General features: G+C 52.6%; 2 protein-coding genes across 3 annotated transcripts in view; one reads left to right on the top strand and one right to left on the bottom strand.

The window, feature by feature from the left end:
* Positions 1–200: 200 nt before the first annotated feature.
* On the bottom strand, positions 201–2993 carry GNGT2 (guanine nucleotide binding protein (G protein), gamma transducing activity polypeptide 2). The gene is made up of 3 exons (XM_005868144.2): positions 2216–2993; positions 887–992; positions 201–465 (listed from the first exon to the last, which is right to left on the bottom strand). The coding sequence occupies exons 1-3, from the start codon at positions 2359–2361 to the stop codon at positions 340–342; spliced, it is 378 nt and encodes a 125-aa protein (XP_005868206.1). The 5' UTR covers positions 2362–2993; the 3' UTR covers positions 201–339.
* A 519-nt stretch (positions 2994–3512) lies between these two features.
* The window catches only part of ABI3 (ABI family, member 3), a 12559-nt gene continuing 1516 nt past the window's right edge, over positions 3513–14555 (top strand). Inside the window, exons 1-7 of one of the 2 annotated variants that reach the window (XM_014541154.1) lie at positions 3513–3527; positions 4432–4674; positions 11146–11313; positions 12637–12813; positions 14046–14131; positions 14243–14338; positions 14481–14555. The exon at positions 14481–14555 is cut by the window's right edge and continues 2 nt beyond it. In XM_014541154.1, coding sequence (XP_014396640.1) covers positions 4558–4674; positions 11146–11313; positions 12637–12813; positions 14046–14131; positions 14243–14338; positions 14481–14555 — 719 coding nt within the window. In that variant the 5' untranslated portion in view covers positions 3513–3527; positions 4432–4557. Of the gene's footprint in view, positions 3528–4268; positions 4675–11145; positions 11314–12636; positions 12814–14045; positions 14132–14242; positions 14339–14480 lie in introns of those variants that run through there. The other variant, XM_014541156.1, reaches the window with a different exon arrangement.

Genomic DNA, 14555 nt, shown 5'->3' on the forward strand with positions numbered 1-14555 from the left:
TTGCTCCAGCTCTCTGATACCCCCTCCACATTTCCTTCTGTTCCAGCCCCAGTAGCTCAGGGTAGAACCTCTCGTCCTCCCCAACAACAGTTCCCTTGAAGGAACTGCCCCCAAGAGCAGCATTTTCCAGAAGATGGCGCCTGCAGAACGTTGTCCCTGACCAAAGCCACCCACAGAGAGCAAAGCGCCAGGACCACCCGAAGCAGGTCTGTCTCTTTCCTCTTCTGTGACTGAGAGAAGGTGGAAATTCACTGACCCTCTGGGCATCCCAGGACAGGTTCTGGGGGAGGAGTGGGGCTGAGGAGGGACAGGAGGTCAGGGCGAGGGGCCCTGGGACCATCAGTTTATCATACAAGTGCCTTTCTCCTTGAAGGGGTTTTTGTCCTCAGAGATGCCTTGGAGAAGAGGGTCGTTTCCTGCTTGGGCCTCCACATAATCCTTGATTTCCTTTCCTGTCTTGGAAATCTGGGAGAAAGCAAAGCAAGGTCCCAACCTTGTTTATTGCTCAGGATCCATGACTCGGTCAGTCCCCCCCAAATCGGCTCTCGACGGGGTGGAGACAGAGGCCAGAGAGAAGAACGATGAGAGGGACAGGCAGGTGTGAGAGGGGTGGCAGGTCCTTGTCCAGAACCACAAAGCCTGACTTACCTGCAAGGGATGCTGGCCCAGAGCCAGGGCTGGGCAGGCGCTGAGGGTCTGTCCTGTGCATCTCCATGGGGTCCAACCCCAGCCTCCTTACCCCATCCCAGAGGCACCTCCTGCTCCTTCTACTGCCCTAGAGAGGTCCTACCACCCCACTGTCCGTCACTTCCTCCTTCGAGTTCCAGCTCCATGGGAACTAGGAGGGATGGAGAAGAGGGAGCAGGGCGGGGAAGAGGAGACTGACCGGAGCTCTTGGGTTCTTCACCTCCTTCTTCAGCTGCTCCACCTCCATCCTCAATAGCTCCTTCTCGCCGAGCTCCTGGGCCATCCCGCCCCGGAGAGACCTGGTCCTGGAAAGGATTTTGCAGCCAGAATTGCAAATCCCCCGGGCTCCCCCAGCTCCCTCCTCTGTACTGTCTGCACCTCAACTTCTACCCTCTTCCCTGCCATGTCCCCCAGTTCAGGCCCCTCATTGCTCATCATTTCTTCACTGCATCCTCCCCACCCCACCTCTAGCAAGAGTCTATGTCAGTGATGGCGAACCTTTTGAGCTCGGCGTGTCAGCATTTTGAAAACCCTAACTTAACTCTGGTGCCGTGTCACATATAGAAATTTTTTTGATATTTGCAACCATAGTAAAACAAAGACTTAATATTTTTGATATTTATTTTATATATTTAAATGCCATTTAACAAAGAAAAATCAACCAAAAAAAATGAGTTCGCGTGTCACCTCTGACACGCATGTCATAGGTTCGCCATCACTGGTCTAGGCTCAGGGTGAAAGGATGATCCCAATCTGGTGGGGGAGGCACACTCTGTCCTCAGGTAAGGACCTGTCTGTGGAGGAACCAGGAGTCAGAGCCTGGGGGAGGGAGAGAAAAAGAGTTTCTTTCCGCCCCGGCTGGTTCGGCTCAGTGGACAGAGCAGCGGCCTGCGGACTGACGGGTCCCAGGTTTGATTCCAGTCAAGGGCACATACCTGGGTTGCAGGCTCGATCTCCAGTGTGGGGTGTGCCGAGGGCAGCCAATCAGTGATTCTCTCTCATCATGGATATTTCTGTCTCTCTCTCCCTTTCTCTTCCTCTCTGAAGTAAAATTTTTTTAAAAAAGAGTCTCTTCCTGTGAGGGAGGTTTGGAGAGCAAAGTATTGTTGCACATACTACACAGGTAGAACTTTTAAGAAACTCCAGGTCCTGTCAGGGGAGAGGGAACCCTAGTGGTTAGGAGAAGAGCTCTGGAGCCTGTTAGACTCCAGCTCTGATCCCAGCTCTGCTGCTTCCAAGCTGCGAGGCCTTAGGCAAGTCGCTCAACCTCCCTGGGTCTTAGTCTCCCCTTCTGCACAATGGGTATAGTAATAGTACCTACCTTATACGAGTGTTGTGAGTACTAACAAATAATGCCTTTAAAATATTTTAATATATTGCCTGACACATAACGAACACAATACATTGATTATTATTACTATTATCATCACCATCAGCATTACACAGTTATCAGAAAGGCCTGTCAGGTGCCTGACTTCAACAATTCCAAGACTAGATCCCAGCCCACTACAACCTCAGCCCCTCTCACCTGCCAAGAAAGAGCGTGCACTTCAAGTCGCTTGTGCCCAACCCAGACAGGATGGAGTTCGAGCCTCCCAGCTTCTCTTCAGCGGAACGTCTTTGCACAAAGCAGATGGTCTGGAAGCCCGAATCTCTGATGCCTAAGCTGATCATAGGCTCAAGGTTCTAAGCCCATCCATCGGCCTGAGCCGCCAAGCTCTCAGTGCCACCAGAGCGGACTCCCTGCCCCCTGCATAAGCTCCACCCCTTTAGTGGCCCCCCTGGCGTAGAGCCTTTTTCCCCAGTCCTCACCCTCCAGCCCTACATGCTCCCCATGAAGCAATAAAGCACAGTAACATTCATCTCGGGTAAGAACTGCTGTTTGAATTTTAACCCTGCTGTTCTGGCTTCTGTACACACCTGCTTGCTTAAACAATAGGGTAGTTGCCTCAGTTTCCAGATTGAGACCTGGAAATTCACATAAATCACCCCACTATGTTGCCAGCCCACATCCCAAAGGCTATTCTCCTGTGTCTGAGGACCAGATCCACAAAATTGCTTTCCTTAACTCGGCGGCTCCGGGAATACTTTCTGGTGACTCAGTGGCTCCAGGGACTGAAACTATACATAACCTTTAAAGATTACTAACTTTGCTCAATTCTGCTTCTGTAAAACTGCTTTCACAAGATAATTCCACATTCCCATGTCTAGCAGGATGTGGTCTTTGCCTTTATAAGATGGCTACTGCCCTCACTCAGGTGCTACGAGATTTGGAGAGCATTTGCCCCCTCATAGTCCCGGCTTTGAAATAAATGTGGCTCCTTAATTCGACTTCTTGAGGTGTCCTTGTGTGATTCGCGGGGTACACTACAACACCCTCCCCCTGCCGCCTCTCCCAAGCCCTCCCCTCCCCTACCTCTGAGACTGCACTAAGGCGATTTTTCCCAATGAGGCAAGTCCTAGAGCAGCTCCTAACTTCCCTCACCCAAGAAGCCTTTGTGTCCCTGATTGGAGCCCCACAATTTCACTTTATAAGCTTCTCCCAGCTCACTCGTCATTCACTCATTCAATAACGTGTTCACTTAGGATGCTGTGTCAACTAGCGCTGGTGGCCATGGCCACCTCTCACACCCATTTCCAGGCCTCCATGCCTCCCTGAGCCTGGGTGTGGGTCTCCCTCAGCGGTCCCCCAGCATCGGGCACAGGGCACGTATCCTGATCTTTCTCTTGGTCTCCTCCTAGGACCACCCAAGGTGACAGACACTGAGCTCCTCCTCAGGCTGATGCCTGTCCAATGGCAAGGCAATGGAGGAGCAGATGTTAGGGGACCAACATGGTCGGTGAGCGATCCTCTTTTTCTCCTGCCTCTAGGGTGACAGGCTGGGTGCTCAGAGGGGCCAGGAGGAGGCCCGGGATCCATCCTAACTTTCCCTGCTCCAGGATTTCTAAGAATTTCAGACCAGGACAGGACCCTGGAGGCCATCTAGCCACCTCCCTGTTAATGCAGGAAATAGAGCACCTACCTCCCAAGGCCGGCTCAGTGCTCTAGCCACCGCTGCTTCCTAAACCCGAGCCGTTCATCAGGATCTTGAACCTGGTGCTTCTCACAGCCAAGTCCTTCCTGTTGTCTAGCCTGAGTCCCTCACACTACACTTGGTCCATTTCACCTCATCCTGCCTCATTCTGCCTCCATCGAGCACAGAGCACGCGCACCACATCGGCATCCCATGGAGCCCTGCAGAGGCTTGTAAACACTTCCTAGGGGAGTCTGGCTGTATCTTCCTGCTGTCCCGTCTGATCCTTCTTACTGTTGCATTGTCTGTCTTTCGTTGTTGCTGCTCCGCCACCCTACAGGCCCCCGGCACGACTGGTCTCCATATCCTCTCCACCCTCCACTCTGCTGTCCCCTGGTGACTCATCCCTGGGCTTCCCAAGGAAGCCCCCACCCTCTGCCCTTTCCTCCCTATCCATGAGTGGAAAATCTGTCTCCACGCCCGCCCCCCAGCAGGCCACCCCCCTTCCTCCACAATCAACCCCCCTCCCCAACAGTTTCCTCTCCAGGCCCAGGGAGCAATCGCAGACGCCCCGACCTTGACTTCCTCTGAGGGGAGAGGTTGGGAGGCTGGGCCCCCAAAGGGACCATTGGCTGTCCCCTTCCTCTGGGCAGGGGACAGAACGGCGCAGGCCCCGGGAGCAGGCACTGACTTCCTCTTGTCCCGGAATGAGCATGCCTGCCCTTTGCAGGCAGGTTTCGGTCTCTCACGAAGAGGAAACCAAAAGCGGTGAGAGAGAGGGCAGGCAGAGCGACCAATCAAGGGAAGGTTGAGGCACAAAACCAGTCGCTCCCACGGAGCCGGCAGAGCTGGGGCGATGGCAGAGCTGCAGCAGCTGCAGGAGTTCGAGATCCCCACGGGCCGGGAGGCTCTGCGGGGCAACCACAGCGCCCTGTTGCGAGTCGCCGATTACTGCGAAGACAACTACGCACAGGTAGGGCGGGCACCGGCCCGACACCCCAGTCCCTCGAGGGGCCCTGGGCAAGGCCATCCCCCGGGCAAGGCCATGGGGACCATCCTGACAGGTACTTGTCCTGGGCTTTGGCTGAGAAATCCTCCCCCTCCAGGCCTCAGCTTCAACCCAGTCCCCCAAACTTTAACCGTGACCCTGTGCTACCCAAGCCCCCACTGTGCCCCTTTTCTCTCCCCAAGCCTCAGATGTCCGGGCGCACTACCCCACCATTCTCAGCCTCCCAGCCTCTCACTCAGACCCACAGGCCCAAAGGCTTGTCCTCACACACACGTTGGCGCCATCTGTCCTTGTCAGGCTGGCTCTAGGTGAGACTTCCAAAGGACTACCCAAGACTTGAGATGGACCAGGGAGAGCGGGGGAGCAGGGAGATGAGGCCGGGTTCAAGAGAGGGGTCTGGCCCTGACCAGTTTGGCTCAGTGGATAGAGCGTTGGCCTGTGGACCAAAGGGTCCCAGGTTCGATTCCAGTCAAGGGCATGTACCTTGGTTGTGGGCATATCCCCAGTGGGGGGTGTGCAGGAAGCAGCTGATTGATGTTTCTGACTCTCTATACCTCTCCCTTCCTCTCTGTAAAAAATTCAATAAAATATATTTTTTAAAAAAGAGAGAAGAGGAAGGAGAGGAAGGAGAAAGACTTAATGACTGAGCACCTCTGTTATTTCATGAATCCTGGTGACCACCTTGTGAGACAGCAGTGCAGGGAGGCAAGGGGACCCGTTGAAGGTCATGCCACCTGGAAACAGTAGAGCCGGGTGTCAGCCCAGGCCTCCTGATTCTGAAGCCGAGCTCCCCACCTTCCCGCCTCCCTGACATGCTGTATGACTTTAAGACGGTTTATCTGCACTCTCTGTCCTCGGTTTCCTCTGCTCCCTTAAGGGCTACAGACTAATCCTCTTATCCCATCAGCAAAACTTCATTTTTCTAACCTGTTCTGATCAAACTGTGAGAGGAGGCACAGGGATTCCCAGATTAATAAGAGCATTGAAAAATAATCATAATAAAAGGAGCAAGTGCTTATGGGAAAGAGAGTCAATGAGCCTGGCCAGTGTGGCTAAATGGTTGAGCATCCACCCATGAGCCAAGAGGTCACTGGTTGGATTTCCGGTCAGGGCACATGCCTGGGTTCCAGGCTCAATCCCCAGCGAGGGATGGATGTGCAAGAGGCAGCCGACTGATGATGTTTCTCATCAATGTTTCCATCTCCCTGTCCTTTCCCTTCCTCTTTCTAAAAACCAATAAAACATGAAAAAGAGAGAGAGAGAGAGTCAATGATAATAATAGTTAAAACCCTCGGCCCCCTTACTTTGGGCAAGTGGGCTGCTTCCTTTAGTCCTCACCCCGGTCCTGTGAGGGGAGAACCACTCCCACTTCACAACCAGAGGCCGAGGTCCAGAAAGGTTAACTCACTTTCCCAAGGGTTTCAAGATAGTGGCAGAACCTGGATTGAAACCCATAACTCCGACTCCAGATGTCATTTCTGACTGCGTAGGTGTTGATTGGCCTGTAAACCAGCTCTGTTCTCCTAGCGCTGCAGGCGCGCGCCTCCTGATGACCAGATGGAAGTATTCCTTCCCATTCCTTCAATCAGTTCTGCACATCGCAAAGCACTTTCCGTGGGCTCTCATTTGCACACAGTGTGCACACAGGATTTGAGGGCACAAAGGCCTGAGTCCAATGTCCAACTCTGCCAACTACCAACTATAGGACCTGTGGCAACTTTCCCCTTAATTCAGTACAATGTGATAATGTATTGGAGCATTTAGCCCAGTGCCTGCCCCTTAAACAGGCCAGGATACATGGCAGCTGTTACTATTATTATCACCATCATTATCATCATCATCATCTTATTCATCAGAAGGATGAGAGGTACAGGTAGATAACAAACGTCAAGTCTAGTGAGGTGGAGCAGACTCCGGGGAGAGGAAGCTCTGGCCCAGGTCGGCATTCCTGGACTCCTGCTTCTGGCAGAACACTAACCGTGAGACCACAGAACCAATTCCCTTTTCTGATCTCTCTGAGGATTTTTGTCGGGAGAGCAAATGCCTGAGAAAGGTATGGATGACTTCTTAGAACTGCTTTTTAACAAGGCCTGGTTCCTAGGCCTTCTGTCCTCTCCCAGCCCCCTCCCTCTACCACAAGCAGGTGTCAGGAAACCCTTGGGGAAGGAGGTCAACTGCAGAGTTCTCTGTCAGGGTCCAGGGAGTTTACAGATGGGGTAATTTGCATCATAAATAAGCAGTCAGTCATGAAGATAGGTCCCAAACCCTTGACCTCCAGACCTGACTTTGGTCAAAGACCCAGGGGTTAGTAGGCACCCAGGCTCTAGCCGGCCAGAATTGGGACCAAGCAGACATTTTTCCTATTTAGGATGATAGAAGAAATTTAGTGATAAATTCTACACGCCAGTCCAGGGAGGGAGCAGTACAGGAGAGTTGAGCTAACAAATTTGGGTGGAGACCAAAGGAATGGTCCCTGATCCCTCTGGGCCTTCATTTCCTCACCTATTAAAGGGAGGTCTTGAACTAGAACAAGACCTGTTGTTCTTTCTGGTTTTAACTTCCTGGGTTAGCCTGGCCAGTGTGGCTCAGTTGGTTGAAGCGTCATCCTATACACCGAAAGGTAGCAGGTTTGATCCCTGGTCAGGCACATACCTGGTTGCAGATCTCTCTCTCTCTCTCTCTCTCTCTCTCTCTCTCTCTCTCTCTCTCCCTCTCCCCCTAAATAAAAACTTATCTTTGGTTAAGGATTTTAAAAAAACAAACACACAAAAAAAATCCTGATTGCTTTGCTTTGTCAAGGCACTTGGTTGCATATGCTAATGAATGTACATGGCTTGCAAATGAGCATCTCCTAACTGGTGTTGGAACAGAAAGGCAGGAAGGGACTCCTGAGAGGAGTAACACAGGAGGGGCAGCTCAGAAGATTCTGGGTCTGCCCTTTGGCTCCGGCCTAACTCAAGCTACATTGGAGGCGCCCAGATCTCTCTGAGCACCCTGCTCTGATAGGTTCCAGGTGTGTTCTCCACTGACGGGCCTTGAGGAGCACCTCAGTGCTGAGACCCCATGGTGCAGCCTTGTCTGCCCTGGACTTACCTCCCCATCCTCACAACGGTACAGGCTAGAATGCAGCAACTCCATGATCCAACCAGAGATGAGGAAGCTGCCTGGGGAACCAAATGACCAGAGAAGTTTTGTCCCAATCACCACCGTGGGATTTGGGACTGAAAAAAATCCCTCTTCTGTCTTAAGCCACTCCCTGCCCACCCCTTCACCACTGACTGTCAGTGAGACCCTGCTCAGCCCCTGGCACAGTGCCTGGAATACAGTGGGAAGATGCCCAGCAAGTATTTAGGTTTACATGAAATCCATTAATTAATTCACAAGTGCATATTTATTATCATCTGTGTTGGGGACACTATACCAAGATGGGATAGAGAATAAAACAGAAAAGCTCCTTGCCCTCACTGTGCTTACATTTGTGTGTGTGTGTGTGTGTGTGTGTGTGTGTGTGTGTGTGTGTGTAGTAGATATAAAGTAAATCTATACTAATAAAAGGGTAATATGCTAATTAGACCGGGTCAACTGAACATCTTCTGGTCATCCTGCCTTCCTTCCGGACAAAGCCATGGTGGCGGGCCAAGGCAGAGGCGGTTAGGGGCGATCAGGTTGGCAGGGGAGGGCAGTTAGGGGCGATCAGGCAGGCAGGCAGGTGAGAGGTTAGGAGCCAGGGGTCCCAGATTGCGAGAGGGATGTCTGACATCCCCCAAGGGGTCCTGGATTGGAGAGGGTGCAGGCCGGGCTGAGGAACCCCCCACCCCGTGCATGAATTTTGTGCACCAGGCCTCTAGTAGATAAATAATTGCTGATAGTGCTAATTGCTTTAAAGAAAAGAGAACAGGGTAAATATGTTCGTTGATACAGAAATGGGCTGGGGAAAATCATAGGGTGGTGAGGGAGGTGTCTCTGAGGAGCTGAGACTTAACAATAAGAAGTTTTCTAGAAATAAGTACAAGTGCAAAGACCTGAGGTAGAAACAATCATAGCTTGATCAGGAACAGAAACCCATGGCCAATGTGGCTGGAGGGGAGTAAGCGAGAGAGGGAGTGGTAGGGGATGAGGGTGAAGAGAAAACAGGACCCAGCCTTGTGGGGATCCTATAAAGGTCGTAGTTAGTTAGTAGTTTGGATTTCATCCTCCATGTACTGGAAGCTATTGAAAGAAAGAAATGAATGAGGTAACTATCTTTGGGCCTCAATTTTCTTATCTATAAAATGGACCAAGTCATTATTCCCCAAATACCCACCTGCAGACTGGAGCTAAACAAAGAGCACAAGAGTCCCTGGGGAGTTAGGAGCCAGTCCCAGATTGCGAGAGGGATGTCTGACATCCCCCAAGGGGTCCTGGATTGGAGAGGGTGCAGGCCGGGCTGAGGAACCCCCCACCCCGTGCATGAATTTTGTGCACCAGGCCTCTAGTAGATAAATAATTGCTGATAGTGCTAATTGCTTTAAAGAAAAGAGAACAGGGTAAATATGTTCGTTGATACAGAAATGGGCTGGGGAAAATCATAGGGTGGTGAGGGAGGTGTCTCTGAGGAGCTGAGACTTAACAATAAGAAGTTTTCTAGAAATAAGTACAAGTGCAAAGACCTGAGGTAGAAACAATCATAGCTTGATCAGGAACAGAAACCCATGGCCAATGTGGCTGGAGGGGAGTAAGCGAGAGAGGGAGTGGTAGGGGATGAGGGTGAAGAGAAAACAGGACCCAGCCTTGTGGGGATCCTATAAAGGTCGTAGTTAGTTAGTAGTTTGGATTTCATCCTCCATGTACTGGAAGCTATTGAAAGAAAGAAATGAATGAGGTAACTATCTTTGGGCCTCAATTTTCTTATCTATAAAATGGACCAAGTCATTATTCCCCAAATACCCACCTGCAGACTGGAGCTAAACAAAGAGCACAAGAGTCCCTGGGGAGCTTTTAAAGGCACAGACTCCTGTCAAAGATTTGAAATACGAAGAAGCAAAAAATACCCAACCAGAAAAGCAAAAACAAAAAAGAATCCAAAAATATGAAGATAGTGTAAGGAGCCTCTGGGACAACTTTAAGCGCACCAATATCCGAATTATAGGGGTGCCAGAAGAAGAGAGAGAGCAAGATATTGAAAACCTATTTGAAGAAATAATGACAGAAAACTTCCCCTACCTGGTGAAAGAAATAGACTTACAAGTCCAGAATGCACAGAGAACCCCAAACAAAAGGAATCCAAAGAAGACCACACCAAGACACATCATAATTAAAATGCCAAGGGCAAAAGACAAAGAGAGAATCTTAAAGGCATCAAGAGAAAAACAGTCAGTTACCTACAAGGGAGTACCCATAAGACTGTCAGCTGATTTCTCAACAGAAACTATGCAGGCCAGAAGGGAGTGGCAAGAAATATTCAAAGTGATGAATAGCAAGAACCTACAACCAAGATTACTTTATCCAGCAAAGCTATCATTCAGAATTGAAGGTCAGATAAAGAGCTTCACAGATAAGAAAAAGCTAAAGGAGTTCATCACCACCAAACCAGTATTATATAAAATGCTGAAAGGTATTCTTTAAGAAGAGGAAGAAGAAAAAGGTAAAGATAAAAATTATGAACAGCAAATACATATCTATCAACAAGTGAATCTAAAAATCAAGTGAATAAAAAATCTGATGAACAGAGTAAACTGGTGAATATAATAGAACCAGGGGCATAGAAAGGGAGTGGACTGACAATTCTTGGGGGGAAAGGAGTGTGGGGGTGCAGGAAGAGACTAGACAAAAATTGTACATCTATGGATGAGGACAGTGGGAGGGGTAAGGGCAGAGGGTGGGGTGAGAACTGGGTGGAAGAGAGCTATGGGGGGGAAAAAGAGGAACAACTGTAATAATCTGAACAATAAAGATTTAATTAAAATAAAATAAAATAAAAAGTTAAAAATAAATAAATAAAGGCACAGACTTCTCAGCCTCACTCCCACAGGATCTTGGTTAGAAGGTCTTGGATGAGGGCCTGAACTTTCCAGAAGGCCAACTGGGTTTTAAGTTTGAGATCTCCTTCAATCAGTATTGCCTTTCCCTCTCATTTCTATTATTTACCCTTTACCCCCACCTTCCAAGAGGTCCTCAGAAAGGTGGTAGGGTTAATCCTCAGCTTGACTATTTGAGAAGGGGCATCTTTCTCTTCCCTGGCCTCCATTCCCTGGGGCTACAGACTTGCTTTTCTGATGTCCCTAGTCCACCTACTGTCACATCATTCTTATGGAAAACACTTTCTGGTAAAACACTTAAGGGCTGTTGCTTTTCCCAATCCAAGCCCCCCCTTCCCTATACCCTCTCCCATCCCACCTGTCCAGCAAAGAATCAGTGGAAGGTGCTGGCCTCCAACCAGGACTGTGTGTATTTCAGGCCACAGACAAGCGGAAGGCACTGGAGGAGACCATGGCCTTTACCACCCAGGCACTGGCCAGTGTGGCCTACCAGGTGGGCAACCTGGCCGGGAACACCCTGCGCATGTTGGACCTGCAGGCAGTCGCTCTGCGACAGGTGGAAGCCCGTGTAAGCACACTGGGCCAGGTAAGGAATGTGGGGCGGCTTCTTGCATCATCTCCCTCGTCTTCAGCCCCACTAGGGCATTTTCTCTAGTAATATTTCTTTGCTGCCTTTTTCCACATCCAAATGTCTGACTTTGTCACAGAAGCTTGGCAATTCCCAATTGAACCTCCTTATCTTTGTGGCTGTGTCAGTGCTGGGCCTTGCTGCCCCATCAGACGAGGTACTCCCTGAAGGCAAAGCTCTTTCCTTCTCTGACTTCTACCCTGCGTAGTAGTAGGAAGCAGGTTCTACCAATCACGGTGGCTGCGTAGTCCAGGAAAGAGGCAAAATGGACCCTGTTTCCATCTAAACACGGGCAATCTATATAATAAAAGCCTAAGCGACCGTTATGGCCGAACGACCAGAACGACCGGTTGCTATGATGTGCACTGACCACCAGGAGGCAGATGCTCAACACAGGAGCTGCCCCCTGGTGGTCAGTGCGCTCCCACAGGGGGAGTGCCACTCAGCCAGAAGCTGGGCCCACGGCTGGTGAGCACAGCGGCGGTGGCAGGAGCCTCTCCTGCCTCCATGGCAGCGCTAAGGAGCAGCGAGCCAAGCGGTAAGGAGCAGAGAGCAGGCAGGCGGTAAGGAGTGAGGGGTCCCGGACTGCGAGGGCGCAGGCCAGGCTGAGGGACCCTCCCCCTCCAGTGCTTAATAAATATCCTAGACCCAGAGTGCTTGCTTGGCAAGGTCATCTTCAGCTCTGGAAGCACTGCCACCGCCCTAGTGTCCCCTGCCCACCTATCCCACCCCCCCTCCTTCCTTCCTGGATCCTTGGCTGAGGAGTTAATTGCCCCATAATCCACATGCACAGATCCAATCACACATCAGCCTGGGCTGTGCAGCAGCCCCGTGTTCAGTGTGGGGGTGCCTTCCTCTCATCCCGGCAGAAGGGAGTTCCTACCCTCTCAGTGCTGTAGGTTTCTCCACAAAACATCCCAAGAGAAATTAATTCACTTATTTGTCTCTCAAAAGGGAGAGCTGACCCTGCCACAACTCCCTCTTTGCTCCCAAGCCAGCCCGCTCTCTCCCCGACATCCCCAGGGATGCGGTTTTCTCTTTTCCTCTGGTTCCTGCTCAGCTAATAATAACCCCCATTCTCTTCCACCAGGAAGTTGCTCCAAAGTGGCTCCATCCTCCCAGGGCAACTCTTCCCAAATGCTGTGTGGCCTTGGGGACAAAGCTCACGCTTTCTCTGGATCTCACCACTTCCTTACCCCCACCCCAAAGTCTCTAGCTTCTTCCTCCCTTAAGGGGAAGGGTGCTGTAGAGCCCCCCCCCCCCCCCCCCCCCCTCACACAGATGGTGAACATGCATATGGAGAAGGTGGCCCGGAGGGAGATCGGCACCTTAGCCACCGTCCAGCGGCTGCACCCCAGCCAGAAAGTCATCGCCCCCGAGAGCCTACCTCCCCTGACGCCCTACTTCAGGAAACCCCTCAACTTCGGTTGCCTGGATGACATTGGCCATGGGATCAAGGTAGAGACAGGGCCCCTCCTCTCTCTCCACCACCTCCCCCCCTCCTTCTGCCTCACTTTCTCTTCCACATCCATGTTCCTGTCCCCACTTCCTGAAGCCAACCCCTCCTTAAAAACCCCCCATGACCGGCCTTCGCCCTGAACTCAGATGGTCTGCTGAGACTGACATTTGAGCCGTGGTGCTGGCGTGTGTGAAGGGCAAGAGGAGGAAGGGCGGTTGTCGGGGTGTGCATGAGAATGGCTCCCTGGTCACATGAGAACGGCAACTTCCTCTGTCTGGAGGTTTGAGGTCACAGCACTGAGAAGTCACCCCAGAGCTACTGTGGGGCGAGAAGGGGCAGGGATGCAGCCACTCAAAGGGGACATGGTGAAGGCAGGGGAGCAGGACTCTGGCATTTTCTTCTCTGTCCATCTACTGAGAGGGGGGCAAGGACACCCCCCCACCCCATTCGATCAATTCCTGGCCCCACACTCCAACGTTCCGGGTTAGATGAAAGTCCCTCTGTATCTAAACGGCCCCTCCTCCTCCTCCCATATCCTTAACATACCTTTCCTTCAAAGGGGGGGAACTAAATCTCCCCTGCAGGCACCAGGCCTCCCCACCTGTCCAGCTTAAACGCTTTAGGATTCGGCTAAGTTCCTGTGTCTTGACCCCAGTGAAGTAGAGAAGAGGATGTCACTCCCTGTGGACCCTCCCCTGGGGAAACCCTATCATCACAGAGGGGCTCTCTTGCGCGGGCTCGCACCTTGTCATGGGTACACCCCACTCTATCGTGTGTGTTCTGCTCCTCTCCGCCTGAACCCCAGAGCCAGGGCCACAGGCCCGCCAGTGGGACTCTCCTAAGCGTGACGGTCCCTGCTTTCCCACGCCTTCCTCAGCCCAACGCCGAGGCTGGGGTCGGAGTTAGGAGCCACCAGGCTGGGCGCTGAGACGCTGTGGGAGGGGGTGAGGGGGCCCCGCAGCCGCGGAGGCCGTGCAGAGGAAGTGGCCTTCAGACTGTCTGTGCTGAGGTTTCCGTGGGGCCGCGGCAGACTTGGCGCCCAGGCTGTGAGCAAGACGGGGTGGGGTGGGCCGAGAGGGGGCTGGGAAGTGGAAGTGGGAACTTGCAGGGCCTCGCTCTTCCTCCCAGTCCCTGTCCGCCCCTCTCCCCCCTTCTCCTCTCTCCCCGGTGGGATGAGGGAGCTGGAGGGGGCGGGGGGACTCAGCTTCAGCCCAGCCCCGTCTCCCCGCAGGACCTGAGCACGCAGCTGTCGAGGACCGGGACCCTGTCTCGAAAGAGCATCAAGGCGCCGGCCACACCCACCTCTGCGACTCTGGGGTGAGGGCACGCCCGCCGAGACCCAAACCGGCCTCACATGATCCCCTCCCCTCCCTGCCCAACTTCCTCCTCCCCGCACCTGACCACACCCTCCTCCCTCCTCCCCCCCAGGCGCGCGCCCAGGATCCCGGAGCCCGTGCAGCTCCCCGTGGTGCCCGACGGCAAACTCTCCGCAGCCTCTTCTGCCTCTTCCCTGGCCTCGGCTGGGTGAGCCCCCCAAGCCCAAGCCGGGAGTGGCTGTGGTGGGATTGAGGGGCCTCCTGCCAGCTGTCACGATGGGTCATAGGGGCGGGGCCCGTTGGGGAAGGGGTCCCCCAAACTAAACGCCCCTGCTTTCCCTGACCTCCAGCAGTGCCGAAGGTGTCGGTGGGGCCTCCACGACCAAGGGGCAGGCAGCACCCCCGCCCCCTCCTCTTCCCAGCTC

Source organism: Myotis brandtii, unplaced genomic scaffold (genome assembly GCF_000412655.1).
Source record: "Myotis brandtii unplaced genomic scaffold, ASM41265v1 scaffold265, whole genome shotgun sequence".
NCBI lineage: Eukaryota > Metazoa > Chordata > Mammalia > Chiroptera > Vespertilionidae > Myotis > Myotis brandtii.

Excerpts from the sequence above, each read along its gene's own strand:
- GNGT2 (XM_005868144.2), bottom strand. The coding sequence starts at position 2,361 with ATGATCAGCTTAGGCATCAGAGATTCGGGCTTCCAGACCATCTGCTTT. Across the intron at positions 993-2,215 it reads TGCACGCTCTTTCTTGGCAG|GACCAGGTCTCTCCGGGGCG; the intron begins GTGAGAGGGGCT and ends AATCCTTTCCAG. Across the intron at positions 466-886 it reads TGAAGAACCCAAGAGCTCCG|ATTTCCAAGACAGGAAAGGA; the intron begins GTCAGTCTCCTC and ends GCTTTCTCCCAG.